This window comes from Cebus imitator, unplaced genomic scaffold, assembly GCF_001604975.1.
Source record: "Cebus imitator isolate Cc_AM_T3 unplaced genomic scaffold, Cebus_imitator-1.0 Scaffold82, whole genome shotgun sequence".
Taxonomy (NCBI): domain Eukaryota; kingdom Metazoa; phylum Chordata; class Mammalia; order Primates; family Cebidae; genus Cebus; species Cebus imitator.
In genome coordinates, this window is record NW_016107397.1 from 595,483 (window position 1) to 610,443 (window position 14,961).

At 51.8% G+C, this 14,961-nt stretch overlaps 1 protein-coding gene across 2 annotated transcripts; it reads left to right on the forward strand.

The window, feature by feature from the left end:
- Positions 1 to 5,341: 5,341 nt before the first annotated feature.
- Positions 5,342 to 13,695, forward strand: TBL2 (transducin beta like 2). 2 transcript variants are annotated; one of them, XM_017533438.2, is made up of 7 exons: positions 5,342 to 5,682; positions 8,769 to 8,899; positions 9,159 to 9,343; positions 9,808 to 9,959; positions 10,308 to 10,434; positions 11,311 to 11,463; positions 11,666 to 13,695. In XM_017533438.2, the coding sequence occupies exons 1-7, from the start codon at positions 5,556 to 5,558 to the stop codon at positions 12,129 to 12,131; spliced, it is 1,341 nt and encodes a 446-aa protein (XP_017388927.1). In that variant the 5' UTR covers positions 5,342 to 5,555; the 3' UTR covers positions 12,132 to 13,695. The 2 variants fall into 2 exon arrangements, with proteins under 2 accessions (XP_017388927.1, XP_037596185.1); XM_037740257.1 differs by having other exon boundaries at positions 5,485 to 5,682; positions 9,159 to 9,320.
- Positions 13,696 to 14,961: the final 1,266 nt, after the last annotated feature.

Sequence of the window (14,961 nt, forward strand, 5' to 3'; positions counted from 1 at the left end):
TCCTAGGTTCAAATGATTCTCCTGCCTGAGCCTCCCAAGTACCTGGGACTATAGGTGCGCACCACCACGCCTGGCTGATTTTTGTATTATTAGTAGAGATGGGGTTTCACCATATTGATCAGGCTGGTCTTGAACTCCTGACCTCAGATGATCCACCCAGCTCGGCCTCCCAAAGTGCTGGGATTACAGGTACTTTTTTGATACACCGTACCTGGCCAGAATCAGTTACTTCTACCTCCGTACCTTGGCTGGTTCTCACTTCCCATCTAGCACTCCCTCGTGCTCTCTGCTTCACCTGTCTAAATGCCCACCCCTGAAGCTACAGCCAACTCCCACTGTCCCTCAAGATCCATTGGCAAGTTCCCACTTCCTGATCCACTCAGCTTTCCTGAGTCCTGCTGTGGGTCCTCAGTTGTCCTTCCATATATCCATCTTACCTTCCAACTGGGGTACATAAAACCTAAGAGTAAGCGCAAGGCCACAGCACAGCCAGAGTGGCGTGCTGGGAGAAGCATGGATTTTTTTTTTTCTTTTTTTGATACAGGGTCTCGCTCTGTGGCACAGGCTGGAGTGCAGTGGCACAATCACGGCCCACTGCAGCTTCAAACTCCTGGGCTCAAGCAATCTTCCTACCTCAGCCACCTGAGTAGCTGCGACTACAGGTGTGCACCACCACACCTAATTTTTTTAAAATTATTTTGTAGACATGGGGTTTCACTATGTTGCCCAGGCTGGTCTCAAATTCCTGGTCTCAAGTGATTCTCCTGCCTTGGCCTCCCAAAGTGCTGGGATTATAGGCATGAGCCACAGTGCCCCGCCTGAGTATGGATCCTGGCTTTGACACTGGGTTATTTCCCTTGCTTCCTTATCGACCTTGGGCAAATTATTTTATGTGAGCCTAGTGTTTCTCTCCATCTGGTTAAAAATAAAAGTTATAAGTCGGGCGCAGTGGCTCACGCCTGTAATGTTAGCACTTTGGGAGGCCAAGGCAGGCAGATCACAAAGTCAGGAGATCAAGACCATCCTGACTAACATGGTGAAACCCCATTTCTACTAAAAACACAAAAAATTAGCTGGGCATGGTGGCACAAGCCTGTAGTCCAAGCTAGTTGGGAGGCTGAGGCAGGAGAATTGCTTGAGCCTGGGAGGCGAAGGTTGCAGTAAGTCAAGATCACGCCACTGCACTCCATCCCGGGCAACAATAGCCAGACGGAGACTCTAAAAAAAAAGAAAAAAATTAAAGTTATAACATGACCTGTCTTAAAGGCCAATTGAATTCAAGGATGTGAAAGAACTTGGTAGCCTCAACTGAGCTGTACAAAGAGAGGCTACTCTCCCCTCCTTTTGCCCCACATTCACAATTGCGGCCAGACAGGACATGTATTTGTCCCCAGGCTCACTCTCCACCTGTGTGGCCTTGCAAAAGTCACTTAACTTCCTAGAGCATCAATCTCCTCATCCCGGCACTTTGGGAGGCCAAGGCCTGCAGATCATCTAAGGTTGGGAGTTCAAGACCAGCCTGACCAACACGGAGAAACCCTGTCTCTACTAAAAATACGATATTAGCCAGGCGTGGTGGTGCATGCCTGCAGTCCCAGCTACTCAGGGGCCGGAGGGAGGAGAATCACTTAAACCCAGGAGGCAGAGGTTGCAGTGAGCCGAGATCGTGCCATTGCATTCCAGCATTCCAGATCGGGCAACAAGAGTGAAACTCTGTCTCAAAAAAAATATGCTCCTGGATCAATAAATGTCACATGCAAAATGCTTGGTAAAGGAAATTCCTCTTAGGAGTGCATCTTTGGCTGGGCGAGATGGCTCACACCTGTAATCCCAGCACTTAGGGAGGCCGTGGCAGGTGGATCAGGAAGTCATGAGTTCAAAAGCAGCCTGACCAAGATGGTGAAACCCCATCTCTACTAAAAATACAAAAACAATAGCCAGGCCCAGTGGCAGGTGCCTGTAATCCCAGCTACAAGGGAGGTTGAGGCAGGAGAATTGCTTGAACGCAGGTAGCAGAGGTTGCAGTAAGCCAAGATGGTGCCATTGAACTGCAGCCTGGGTGACAGAGCAAGATTCCATTTCAGAAAGAAAAAATAATGAGATTCCATCTTTGGCCAGGCTTCGTGGCTCACACCTGTAATCCCAGCACTTTGGGAGGTCGAGGTGGGAGGAGTACTTGAGTTCAGAGTTGGAGACCAGCCTGAGCAACATGGTGAAACCTTGTAAACCTTGTCTCTATAAAATACACACACACACACACACACACACACACACACACACACACACATTAGCTGGGTGTGGTGGGACATGCCTGTAGTCCTAGCTACTTCAGAGGCTGAGACAGTAGGACTGATTGAGGCAAAAGGATCACTTCAGCCTGGGATGTAGAAGTTGCAGTGAGCCGAGATCATGCCATTGCATTCCAGCATGGGTGACCCAGTGAGACTCTGTCTCAAAATAATAAATAAATAATTTTTAAAGCGTAGTTTTGTCTCTAGATGGTAGAGAAAGTGGTTTATGGCTGGGCCCACAATTCTAAGTAGCAATACAGGGAGGAAAAGCCTCAGGATGCTCTAGACACCCCCTGCACCCCTCCCTACCCCACTGCCCACAGCTGAGTCAATGCCAGTTTCCCGCAAAGCACAAAAGGGAAGGAAATGAGGCCGCTCCATTTGCTCTCCGACTGTATCTGTTTCCTCCCCCAAGATTGCGGGTGTGTCTGTCTGTCCTCCAGCCTCTGCAGCAGCTGCTCTTCTCAGAGTGTCCTTCTAATTGCTGGAGGGCCTGGACTGTCAGGAAGGCAGCCTCCCGGGTGGGAATGGAAACATTTGCAACTGGAATCTCCAACCCTCATACTTCAACTCGCTCTGGGCTTCAGGATGGGACACCGATGGAGCATGCCTGTTCAATCCAAATTCTACCCATAAGTCTTTCAGATTGTCTCCTTGTTGGTGGAATCTGAATAAGTTCTGTAGATAGCATCAATGTCAACTTCCTGGTTTTGATATTGCACTGTAGTTATGCAAGATGTTACTATTGGGGGAAACTGAGAGGAAGAGTCCATGGGACCTCCTTGTTCACTTTTTCAAACCCCGGTGGATCTTTTTATTTATTTATTTATTTTTAGATGGAGTCTTGCTGTGTCACCAGGCTGGAGTGCAGTCGCTCCATCCTCAGCTCACTGCAATCTCTGCCTCCCAGGTTGAAGCGATTCTCCTCCCTCAACCTCCTGAGTAGCTGGGACTACAGGCACATGCCACCACTCCCAGCCAATTTTTTTGTATTTAGGTAGAGACGGGGTTTCACCATGTTGGCCAGGATGGTCTTGATCTCCTGACTTCATGATCTGCCTGCCTTGGCCTCCCAAAGGGCTGGGGTTGCAGATGTGGGCCACCGTGCCCCACCTTTTTTTTGAGACAGGGTCTCACTTTGTTGCTTAGGCTGGAGTTTGATGGCATGATCACAGCTCACTGCAGCCTTAGACTCAGGTGATTCAGCCACCTCAGCCTGCCAGGTAGCTGAGACTATAGGTATGTGTCACCACGTCTGGCTAATTTTTTGTATTTTTTTCTTTTTTTTTTTTTGAGATGGAATCTCACTGTCACCACCGGGCATGGCACGCACCAACATGCCCGGCTAATTTTTGTATTTTCAGTACAGATGGGGTTTCACCATGTTGGCCAGGCTGGTCTCGAACTCCTGGCCTCAGGTGATCTGCCTACCTTCGCTTCCCAAAGTGCTGGGATTACAGGTGTGAACCACCACACCCAGCCTTTTTATATTATTATTAGACAGGGTTTCACTATGTTGCACAGGTTGGTCTGAAGCTCCTGGACTAAACATGGCAAAACTCCGTCTCTATAAAAAATACAGAAACTAGCTGGGTGTAGCGGCACACGTTTGTAATCCCAGCTGCTTGGGAGGCTGAAGCAGGAAAATCACTTGTACCCGAGAGGCGGAGGTTGCAGTGAGCCGGGACGCGCCACTGCACTCCAGCCTGGGCGACAGAGTGAGACTCCGTCTCAAAAGTAAATAATAAATAAATAAATAGAAGTTTTTTATTAAAAATTCTCGCTTTCGATTTTCCACTTGCCAGGCCATCCCCAAATCCAGGCCCTCGTCACCTGCCTTTCGTGCCCTTACAGCCACTGCTGGTTTTCTGTCTGGTCTTTTCATACAAAGGTCCATCCAAAGGTCTGAATTCTCAGACACACCTTTTGCCCCACCCCGCCCTGTAACGAGCAGCTTGTTGGATGAGCCAGAGCTCAACTTTCCGCAGACCTTTTGAGCCATTTCCCACATTCCAGCTGCTCAGGTCTTTGCGGAGGCTGTTCCACACCCCGCGCCCGGCCTACTCTTCCCCTTCTCCACCAGCAGAAAAAGTAAAAGCCCATCTGAATTGTTTCCTAACCGTTAAATGGGAATAATAATCCCTGCCCGTCTTCCTTGAAAGGATCCAGTGTGGTGATCGCTGGAATAACGCCTTTGATAAACGATTCTCTGTGAGCTCTTCAAGAGGAGGAGTGAACAGGGGTTTCGAATCCCACCTTCCTCCTCCCTCCACCGCGACGCAATCCCAGCCGCCAAGCCACCCGCCCCTCGAGGCGCTCGACCGCCGGGTTCTGCCTTTCAAGGCGCTCTGACAACCCAGCCCCGCCCTTTGAGACGCTCTATCTTTGGGCACGGCCCCTGGAGACTCTCTAACCACCCAGCCCCGCCCCTCGAGGTGCTCTAATAACCAGGCTCCGCCCCTCAAGAGGCTCTAACTCCAGGCCCCACCCTCGAGACGCTCTAACGCAGACCCTGTCCCTCCCGGCGCTCCAACAACCAGGTCCCGCCTCTCCAGACGCTCTACCTCTGGGTTCTGCCCCTCGAGGCACTCTAACAACCCGGCCCGGCCCCTCAAGACGCTCTAACCCGGGTTCTGTCCTTACAGGAGCTCCAACAACCAGGTCCCGCCTCTCCAGACGCTCTACCTCTGGGTGCTGCCCCTCGAGGCACTCTAACAACCCGGCCCGGCCCCTCAAGACGCTCTAACCCGGGCTCTGTCCTTACAGGAGCTCCAACAACCAGGTCCCGCCTCTCCAGACGCTCTACCTCTGGGTTCTGCCTCTCGAGGCACTCTAACAACCTGGCCCGGCCCCTTGAGACGCTCTAACTCAGGCTCCGCCCCTCGAGGCGTTCTAATAACCAGGTTTCGCCGCTGTATAAGTTCTAACGGCCAGGCCCCGCCCTCAAGGCGCTCTAACACCCAGGCTCCGCCCCTCGAGGGGCTCTACCACCAAGCCCCGCCCCTCGAGGAGCTCTTACAGCCAGGCCCCGCCCCGCAAGGCTCTCTCATAGCCGGGTCCCGCCCCTTGAGAGGCTCCAACGGCCTGGCCCCGCCCTCAAGGCGCTGTAACCATCAGGCTCCGCTTCCCGGCGCTCTAACTGCCAGGCGCCGCCGCTCCAGGCGTCCCAACGGCCAGGCCCCGCCCCCACGTGCGTACGCGGCCCCGCCGAGCCGTGCGGACGCCCGCGTAATCCCAGGCTGAGGTGGCAGCGACTCCGCCAACATGGAGTTTTCGCAGATACCGGAACTCATGGGGCTGTCGCTGTTGCTTGGGCTGCTGGCCCTGATGGCGACTGCGGCGGTAGCGCGGGGGTGGCTGCGCGCGGAGGACAGGAGCGGCCGGCCCGCCTGTAAGTGGGGCCGGGGCGGTTGGGGGCGGCCCGCGGGGTCCCGGCTCCTGGCCTCCTCGTGGTCCGACCTGCGGCTTGGGCCAGCGGCTGGTGGGGCCCGGCGACTCCCTGGGCTTCAGTTTCTCCTCTGGTGAAGTGAGCTTCGCTTCCAGGGACGGGGGCTCGCCACGCCACGCCGGGCGGGGCTGGGTGCACCCCCTGGGGCGAAACTGGCTCGAACCTGGGCTCCGCGCTTCGGCTTTCTTGGTGGCCGAGGCCAGGCCGTCCCCGGGGTGGCCAGGAGAGCAACCTAAAGTCTCCAACCTGCTCCGTGGCCGCGATCTCAGAAAAAGCACCAGTTTTGCGATGTGCAGCAGCATTTGCTGGGCATCTGGTACCCTGTGATAGGCTTTGGGGTCTTTTTCTGTAAGGAGTCCAGTAAAGGAGAAGTACGTCTGGATTATGACCACCTAAACATATAAGCGAAAAACACAGTGAAATAAGTTTCATTGAGGCAAGGCGCGGTGGCTGGTGCCTGTAATCCCGGCACTTTGGGAGGCCGAGGCTTGGAGATCGCTTGAGCCCAGGAGCTTGAGACCAGCCTGGGCAACGTAGCAAGACCCCATCTCTACGAAAAATTAGCAGGATGTGATCCCAGCTACATAGGAGGCCGAGGCAAGAGGAGGGCGTGAGTCCAGGAGTTCAAGGCTGGAGAGAGCTGTGATCGATCGTGCCACTGCACTCCAGCCTGGGTGACAGAGCGAGAGCCTGTCTCTGAAAAAAGTTTCATAGAGGAGGTTAGTACTAGAAACGGGAAACACCAGAGAGGAGAACGGTCAGCCCTGCTCTTTGATGGGGGAGGTGGTTGTTAGGGAAATCATTACTGAGAAGGGACATATGAGGTAGTGTGGGGTCTCAAAGGATGGTTCTAGAAGAATTTTCCAGACAGCCAAGGAAAAAAGACATTCCTGCCAATGGCAATACCCAGGAAGGCAAGGAGTCCCCAAAGAGCATTTGCTATGACTTAAGTGTAAGGAGGGGGCTTGTTAGATAAGCCTGGAGAGAAGGAAGCAGAAGACAGATTGTGGCTCTGTTTGTGTGGCTCTGTGTGGTTCTGTTTGTGGCTCTGTGTGGCTGTTTGTGTGGCTCTGTGTGGTTCTGTTTGTGTGGCTCTGTTTGTGTGCAGGGCTCATGAGCTTTTTTCCTGTTGAAATTGGGGTGCAGTCACTTAACATATGGCAGCTTTGTAACTCCATTAAGCATCTTATGCAAAAGTGCTGGCTCCACTCCCCAGCACAGGGCCCAACACATGTTGACGTCTCATCCCTGAGTTCCTGATTCAGGTACTGGAGTATAGTGGCGTGATCTCAGCTCACTGCAGTCCCTACCTCCTGGTGGAATTCAAGCAATTCTCCTGCCTCAGCCTCCCAAGTAGCTGGGATTGCAGGTACCTGCCACCAGGCCCAGCTAATCTTTGTATTTTTAATAGAGGCAGAGTTTCCCCATGTTGGCCAGGCTGGTCTCAAACTCCTGACCTCAAGATGATCCACCTGCCTCAGCCTCCCAAATTCCTGGGATTACAGGCGTGACCCAATGCACCCGATCTCCATAGAGCCTTTAATGCTTGTGTTTGGTACTTTTGCTTTTCTCTTTGTAGATATTTCATCCAACTCAATCTCCCTTATTTTTATTTTTATTTTTTTGAGACAGAATCTTGCTGTCACCCAGGCTGGAGTGCAGTGGCGCTATCACAGCTCACTGCAGTCGAACTCCTGGGCTCAAGTAATTTTCCCTCCTCAGCCCCCTGAATAGCTGGGACCAGATGCATGAGCCACCATGCCCGATTCTCAACCTCTCTTTAAGAAAAACAAGGTCGGGCCAGGCACGGTGGCTCATACCTATAATCCCAGCACTTTGGGAGGTCAAGGTGGGTGGATTCCTTGAGGTCAGGAGTTGGAGACCAGCCTGGCCAACATGGTGAAACCACATCTCTACTAAAAAAAAAAAAAAAGAAAAAGAAGGCCAGGCTCATGCCTGTAATCCCAGCACTTTGGGAGGCTGAGACGGGTGGATCACAGGTCAGGAGTTCCAGATCAGCCTGACCAACATGGTGAAACTCCATCTCTACTAAAAATATAAAAAATTAGCCGGGCATGGTGGTGCATGCCTGTAATCTCAGCTACTCAGGAGGCTGAGGCAGGAGAACCGTTTGAACCCGAGAAGGGGAGGTTGCAGTGAGCCAATATCACGCCATTGCACTCCAGCCTGGGTGACAGGGCAAGACTCCCGTCTCAAAAAATAAAAATAAAAAATTTAGCCAGGCATGGTGGTACACACCTGTAATCCCAGGTACTTGGGAGGCTGAGGCACAAGAATTGATTGAACCGGGGAGGCGGAGGTTGCAGTGAGTGGAGACGACCCCACGGCACTCCAGCCTGGGTGACATAGAAGACTCTGTCTTCCCTCCCCAAAAAAAGGCAGAAAGAAAGAAATGAAAAAAAAAAAGTCCAGAGCAATTCACTGACTTACCCAAAGCAGGACCACCAGATCAATTGCGCACGTTACTCCCTATGTAGGGATATCTGGCCAAGGATCCACACTCCACTGGCCGTGCTGTGTACCCACTCAGCAGCACCACCCCACTCAGGGAGTGCGCCTTTTCCACTTCACATGGAGGTGCTCTGTGGACTTACTGTACACAGCCTCCTCAAAGTCAGTCAGTGGTAGAGGAGACAGAATCTAAACCCAGGTCTGATACCAAAGCCTCTGTTTCATTTCTGTTTTCTGTTTGTTTTTGAGACTGCATCTCACTCTGTCATTCAGGCTGGAGTGCAGTAGTGTTGTGATCATAGCTCACTGCAGCCTCAAACTCCTGGGCTCCGTGATCCTCCTGCCTCAGCCTCCCAAAGTGTTGGAATTACAGGCATGAGCCACCGTACCCGGCCAGCCAAAGCCTCTGTTTTTGCCAATATCACACTCACTCTTCTCCGAAGACAAGGGCCGTACCTGGTTCATCTGCTGTTCTACTCAATGCTTGGCTAATCACAGGTGGGCAGTAAGTTCTTATCAGTGAGTGACTGTATGAACGACATGGCCCTTCCTTATAGGCCAAAAAGCAAATGGATTTCCATCTGACAAATCCTCAGGATCCAAGAAGCAGAAACAGCAACAGCGGATTCGCAAGGAGAAGCCTCAACAACACAACTTCACCCACCGCCTCCTGGCTGCAGCGCTGAAGGTATGTGCGGTACCCGGCACAGCATGCATCTTGAGACTCAGCCCCACAGGCTTTTCCTCTGTTGTATTCCATGCATGTTACAGAACGCTCTGCCTCTGATCAGAATCGGCGGGGATGCCCAATTCTGTCCCCTCTCCTCGCAGCCCCACCTTGGCTTACTGTTATCCAGGCAACAGGGCCCCAGAGTCACGGCTCCAGGTTTGGGGTCGCCATCTCCCCAAGGAGCTCCCATTTACACTTCCTGCCACCCTTCCCCCAGAGCCACAGCGGGAACATATCTTGCATGGACTTTAGCAGCAATGGCAAATACCTGGCCACCTGTGCAGATGATCGCACCGTCCGCATCTGGAGCACCAAGGACTTCCTACAGCGGGAGCACCGCAGCATGAGAGCCAATGTGGAACTGGACCACGCCACCCTGGTGCGCTTCAGCCCTGACTGCAGGTGGGACAGGACGGAGCCTCAGGTTTGCCTGCAGAGGCCCAGCCCCAGGCTTTGGCCCTCCCGTATCTGCTTTGAGGTAGCGAGGAGGAACCCAGATCCAGGGGCTCCACTGGGGTACCAGAAAGAGCATCCACATAGTTGGAGTGCTACCTGGGGCTCCCTGGAGGTCTGTACTGCTACACAGCAAGGAAACAGGGAGGTCTCTTCCTACCCGGAAATACCGTGGCCTGGCTTCCAGATGAGCCTTGGTTTCTAAACCCTAGAGAGAAACTACAGGAGTCAAAGCTATGGGAATCTTACCCTTTGAGTAGTTTTATGAGATTTTGAACTGGGGGTTTAAGTTGTAAGGCTAGACTGTGGGGCATGAGGGGAAATATTGACTTCCCCCAGAACCCAGCATAGGACCTGGAACACAGAGCCTCTTTGTCCAGTGAGAGAGTGACTTGTCTGCTACCTGTCTCTAGAGCCTTCATCGTCTGGCTGGCCAACGGGGACACCCTCCGTGTCTTCAAGATGACCAAGCGGGAGGATGGGGGCTACACCTTCACAGCCACCCCAGAGGATTTCCCTAAAAAGCACAAGGCGCCTGTCATCGACATTGGCATTGCTGACACAGGTAAGAGGCATTCAGAGGGTGGCACCTGCCCACAGCATGAAGGAAAGATCCAGTTCTGTTTCCTCAATGAGTTAGTGCTTCCTGAGAGTTCTGCTCAACCTCGGCAGGACAAAAGGGCCCTGGCTCTGAAAAACCTGGCTCTGTGCTCCCCTAGAGTCCCTGGGTCACACCAGGTTCCTAGGGAAGGCAGGGAAGGGCCACAGTCTTCAGCAGAGTCCTCATCTGTGGCGACCGTTGGCATGGGAGGGGACATGTATACCTCGGCAGCAGAGGCCTCGTAAGTGTCTTTGGAGAATGACAGCTGGTCGGGTGACTGCCCATGGCCCACATCACTCCCCTCCCTCTCAGGGAAGTTCATCATGACTGCCTCCAGTGACACCACTGTCCTCATCTGGAGCCTGAAGGGTCAGGTGCTATCTACCATCAACACCAACCAGATGAACAACACACATGCTGCTGTATCCCCCTGTGGCAGGTGGGCAAGGAGGGTTGTTGGCATCTGGGACCATGAGAGGCTGGGCCCGGGGAGCAGGCACAGAGCAGAGAGCCAGCTTCATCATGTGGGAAGAGCACACCGGGCGGGGTCAGGAGCCCGAGTTTCAAGTCTCAGCTCTCCCTCTTGCAGTAGTGGGATTTCATGCAGGCCACCCCAAGTCCTTAGTTGCTATTTCTTCATCTTTAGTGTTTTTGTTTTTTAGATAGTCTCACTGTGTCACCCAGGCTAGAGGACAGTGGTGCAATCATAGCTCCCTGCAGCTTCAAACTCCTGGGTTGTAGCAATCCTCCCACCTCAGCCTCTTGAGTAGCTAGGATGACAGGCATATGCCACTGTACTCAGCTAATTTTTGTTTTTGGTTTGTTTGTTGAGACAGGGTTTTACCCTTGCCCAGGCAGGAATGCAGTGGCGCAATTACAGCTCACTGTAGCCTTGACCTCTTGGGCTCAGGCCATCCTCCCACCTCAGCCTCCCAAGTAGCTGGGACCACAGGCACACACTACCACACCTGGCTAATGTATTTTTTGTCGAGATGGGGTCTCACTGTGTTGCCCAGGCCAGTCCCGAACTCCTGGCCTCAAGTGATTCTCTTGCTTCAGCCTCCCAAAGTGCTAGAATTACAGGCGTCAGCCACTGCACCAAGCCATCTATAGTTTTTAAAAGGTTAGGGTGGGGTATTACATATCTTAGAATAAGGCTAGAGGATAAACTGAGGTCACATACATAAAAGAACTTTTTAAAGGTTTATATTATGCAGATATGAGATATCAACTTTCTCAGGAAAGAGATTTAGGGGTTTACAGGAACAAGATGCTCCCAAAATGAAGTTCTAAAGGCTTCTGGGTTGTTTGGCAGATTTGTGGCCTCGTGTGGCTTCACTCCAGATGTGAAGGTTTGGGAAGTCTGCTTTGGAAAGAAGGGGGAGTTCCAGGAGGTGGTGCGAGCCTTTGAACTAAAGGGCCACTCTGCGGCTGTGCTCTCGTTTGCCTTCTCCAACGACTCGCGGAGGTGAGTAAGTCCACTCTGACCTGTGGCTCTTGGCCCCTGACAACCAGGGCCCTTCTGCTTGTCTGTGCTGTGGATCTGAAGTGGGTGGGTGCCTGGCCCTCAGCAGGAAGCAGACTTAGCTTCCTAGTTGGAGCCGCTCAAGAGCCAGTGCTCACCCTGCCAGGGTGTGTTGGGGCTTGAGCTGTGATTTTCCGTGCCGCAGGATGGCCTCTGTCTCCAAGGATGGTACATGGAAACTGTGGGATACAGATGTGGAATACAAGAAGCAGCAGGACCCCTACTTACTGAGGACAGGCCGCTTTGAAGAGGCGGCGGGCGCCGCACTGTGCCGCCTGGCCCTATCCCCTGACGCCCAGGTCTTGGCCTTGGCCAGTGGCAGCAGTATTCATCTCTACAATACCCGGCGGGGCGAGAAGGAGGAGTGCTTTGAGCAGGTCCATGGCGAGTGTATCGCTGACTTGTCCTTTGACATCACTGGCCGTTTTCTGGCCTCCTGTGGGGACCGGGCAGTGCGGCTCTTTCACAACACTCCTGGCCACCGGGCCGTGGTGGAGGAGATGCAGGGCCTCCTGAAGCGGGCCTCCAATGACAGCACCCGCCAGAGGCTGCAGCAGCAGCTGACCCAGGCCCAAGAGGCCCTGAAGAGCCTGGGTGCCCTCAAGAAGTGACTGGGAGGGCCTGGTGCAGAGGATTGAGCAGGAGGGATCTGGCCGCCTGCTCCCACACTGCTGCCACCTTTCTTCCCAGGTGGAAGCCTTTTGGAAGGGGTCTCCTGGTTTTCCCACTGGTGGCCTTTTTCCTGTTGAAACTACTCTTGCCTACTTAGATCTCTCTCTCTTTTCTTACTGGCTGTGACTCCTCCCCAACTAGTGACCAAGGTGCTTTTCTTCCTCTCAGGCCCAGTGGGTGGAATCCATCCCTACCCTGTGCAGAGGACAGTGGTAGAGAAGAGAGAGAGAGAACATGATTTTTGGCTTTGTGGCAGCACTTCCTCACACCCAAAGAAGTTTGTAAATGTTTCAGAACAACCTAGGGAACACCTGAGTACTAAGCAGCAGTTTTGCAAGGATGGGCGACTGGGATAGCTTCCTGTCACAGAGCTGTGCTGTGGGGTCGGGGAAGGCTGATTTCCATTGAGTCAAGGCTCCTAACTCCATCAAAAAGACACTAAGGGATTTCATTCTGGGCCTCAGTTCTGTTTGTAAGATGGAGAATAATCCTGTCTGTGACCTGCTTGCAAAGATGATATGAGGCTTAGAGAGTGTAAAGTCGCTAGGTCTAGAAGAAAAGTGGAAAAGAGTAATACTATCGTCCAATGTCATTAAAGTGGTAAAAATGGGAACCAGTGTGCTTTGAAACCAAATTAGACACACATTCCTTGGGAAGGCAAAGTTTCCTGGGACTTGATCGTACATTTTATATGGTCGGGGCTCATCTCTTTGGGAGATGATATCCTGTCAGAAGACCTCTTTTCAGTTCGTCAGATATTTGAGTGCCTACTCTGCCCAAATAAATATGTCCTGGGGATTAAATATGAAGAAGACATGGTTTCTGTCATCAAAGATGACTGGTGCGAGAGAGAGATACAGACACATGTATTAAGTGCTTTCTGTTAGTTTATTCATAGCTACTGTTGTAAACGTCAAGGCAAGAGAGAGGACCAGAGCAAGACAGAGGCAGTGGGTATTGAAGTTGAAGGGGTACATTTGATAAGAGATTCGATATTGAGAAGTTTAAATTTTTGAATTTGAAGACTGCTTGGAGGTGGTAGGTAGGGGAAATGAGGTATCCAGGAAGACTTGAGTGTAAGGAAAATTTATTCATCCCTGGTCAAACTCTTGATCTCTCACAAAAACTGTGACCTCCCCGGAATGCCCCCAGTCTGTCAATGTTGGAACAAGCCACAACCTTGGAGTTATCCTTGATGACCCTCATTCATTGTCCCCTCTGTCTGTTCACCAAAACGCTCTTTTGGTTACACTCCATGAGACAGCCCAAGGCTGCTGCTTCTCTCTGTCTTTTCTGTTACCATCCTGGTCCTGTCCACTGTCACCTACGGGGCCACTAAAATATGGCTTCCTAATGGATCTTCCTGCTTCCTCTGTTGCTTCATTACCTTCTATATAGCAGAGTGATCTTTTGAAAATGTAAATCAGATCACATTATTCTCTAGTTAAAACCCCCCAAGGCTTCCCATCACACTTGAAATAAAATCCAAAATTTTTTTTTTAACCAAAAATAGCAAAAAAAAAAAAGTTTTTTTGAGACAGTCTCACTCTGTTCCCCAGGTTGGAGTGCAGTGGCGCAATCTCAGCTCACTGCAACCTCCACCTCCAAGGTTCAAGCCATTCTCCTGCCTCAGCTTCCAGTGTAGCTGGAATTATAGACATATGCTACCATGCCTGGCTAATTTTTGTATTTTTAGTAGAGATGGGGTTTCACCATGTTGGCCAGACTGGTCTTGAACTCCTGACCCCAAGAGATCTATCTGCTCACTTTGGCCTCCCAAAGTGCTGGGATTACAGGTGTGAGCCATCACGTCCCACTGAAAACATTTTTTTAATCCCAAATTCTTACCTTAGCCTGCAAGGTCCTGTGTAACCTGCCTTCGTCCCCACTCTGTGATCTTTTTACTGCTCTCCCAACCTTGCTGTTCCTTCAGCAAGCAGAGTTATTCCATCCTCAGGTAGGACTGGAACTTAGGCCAACTCCTTTGCTTGGAAGTGCTTTATTCAGCTGGCCGGCTTATGATGCTTGTCAGAATTCAGTTCTTGGTTGCAGTTACACTGCAGAGAGATACCCTCCCTGAGCACTCATTCCGAAGTAGCCCTTTCCATCAGTCATATCACATCCATCACATTAGCTGAATTTCTTTTTTTTATATTAGTACTCTCTAAAATTCTCTTGTTTGGCTATTTGTTTGCTGCAGGGGTGTTAGCCTAAATGCTGTGGACGTCAGCTGGGTACCGTAAATATGTGAATGGGGCCACAGTCACCTGCGTGTGAGGCAGGAGAAAGTGGGGACACAAGTGAGCTGGAGGGCTTGTGTCCTGCCTGCAGGGTAGCGGGGAGGCTGCTACTTATTCAGGAATCCAGCAGAAGTTGTCTGCTTCACAGAAGCTAGAAGTGAGCAACTTAAATAAAAAAATTAAATAAACACTATCTGGACCAGGCAAAACACCGAGTGGGCCCATTGCAATCCACCAGTCTCTCATTGCAGCTTCTGGCTCTGATGAGCCCACTGAAATGACAGCACCACCAGGGCAGACTCCTGGACCGCCTTACTGTCAGCTCTGTGATCCAGGCACAGTACCTGGGACAGTGTAAGCACTCAGTAAATATTCCACTTAAGCCATGGGCAAGCCACAGACCTCGCAGGATCTTCTCCATGCATCTTCCCATTCCCAGGCTCCGTTGTGGTTTTGCATGTTCCTAATGACAGACTTCTGCCACTATGCACACAAGGCCTGCAGAGTATTTCCTTTGCAGTTGTCAGAA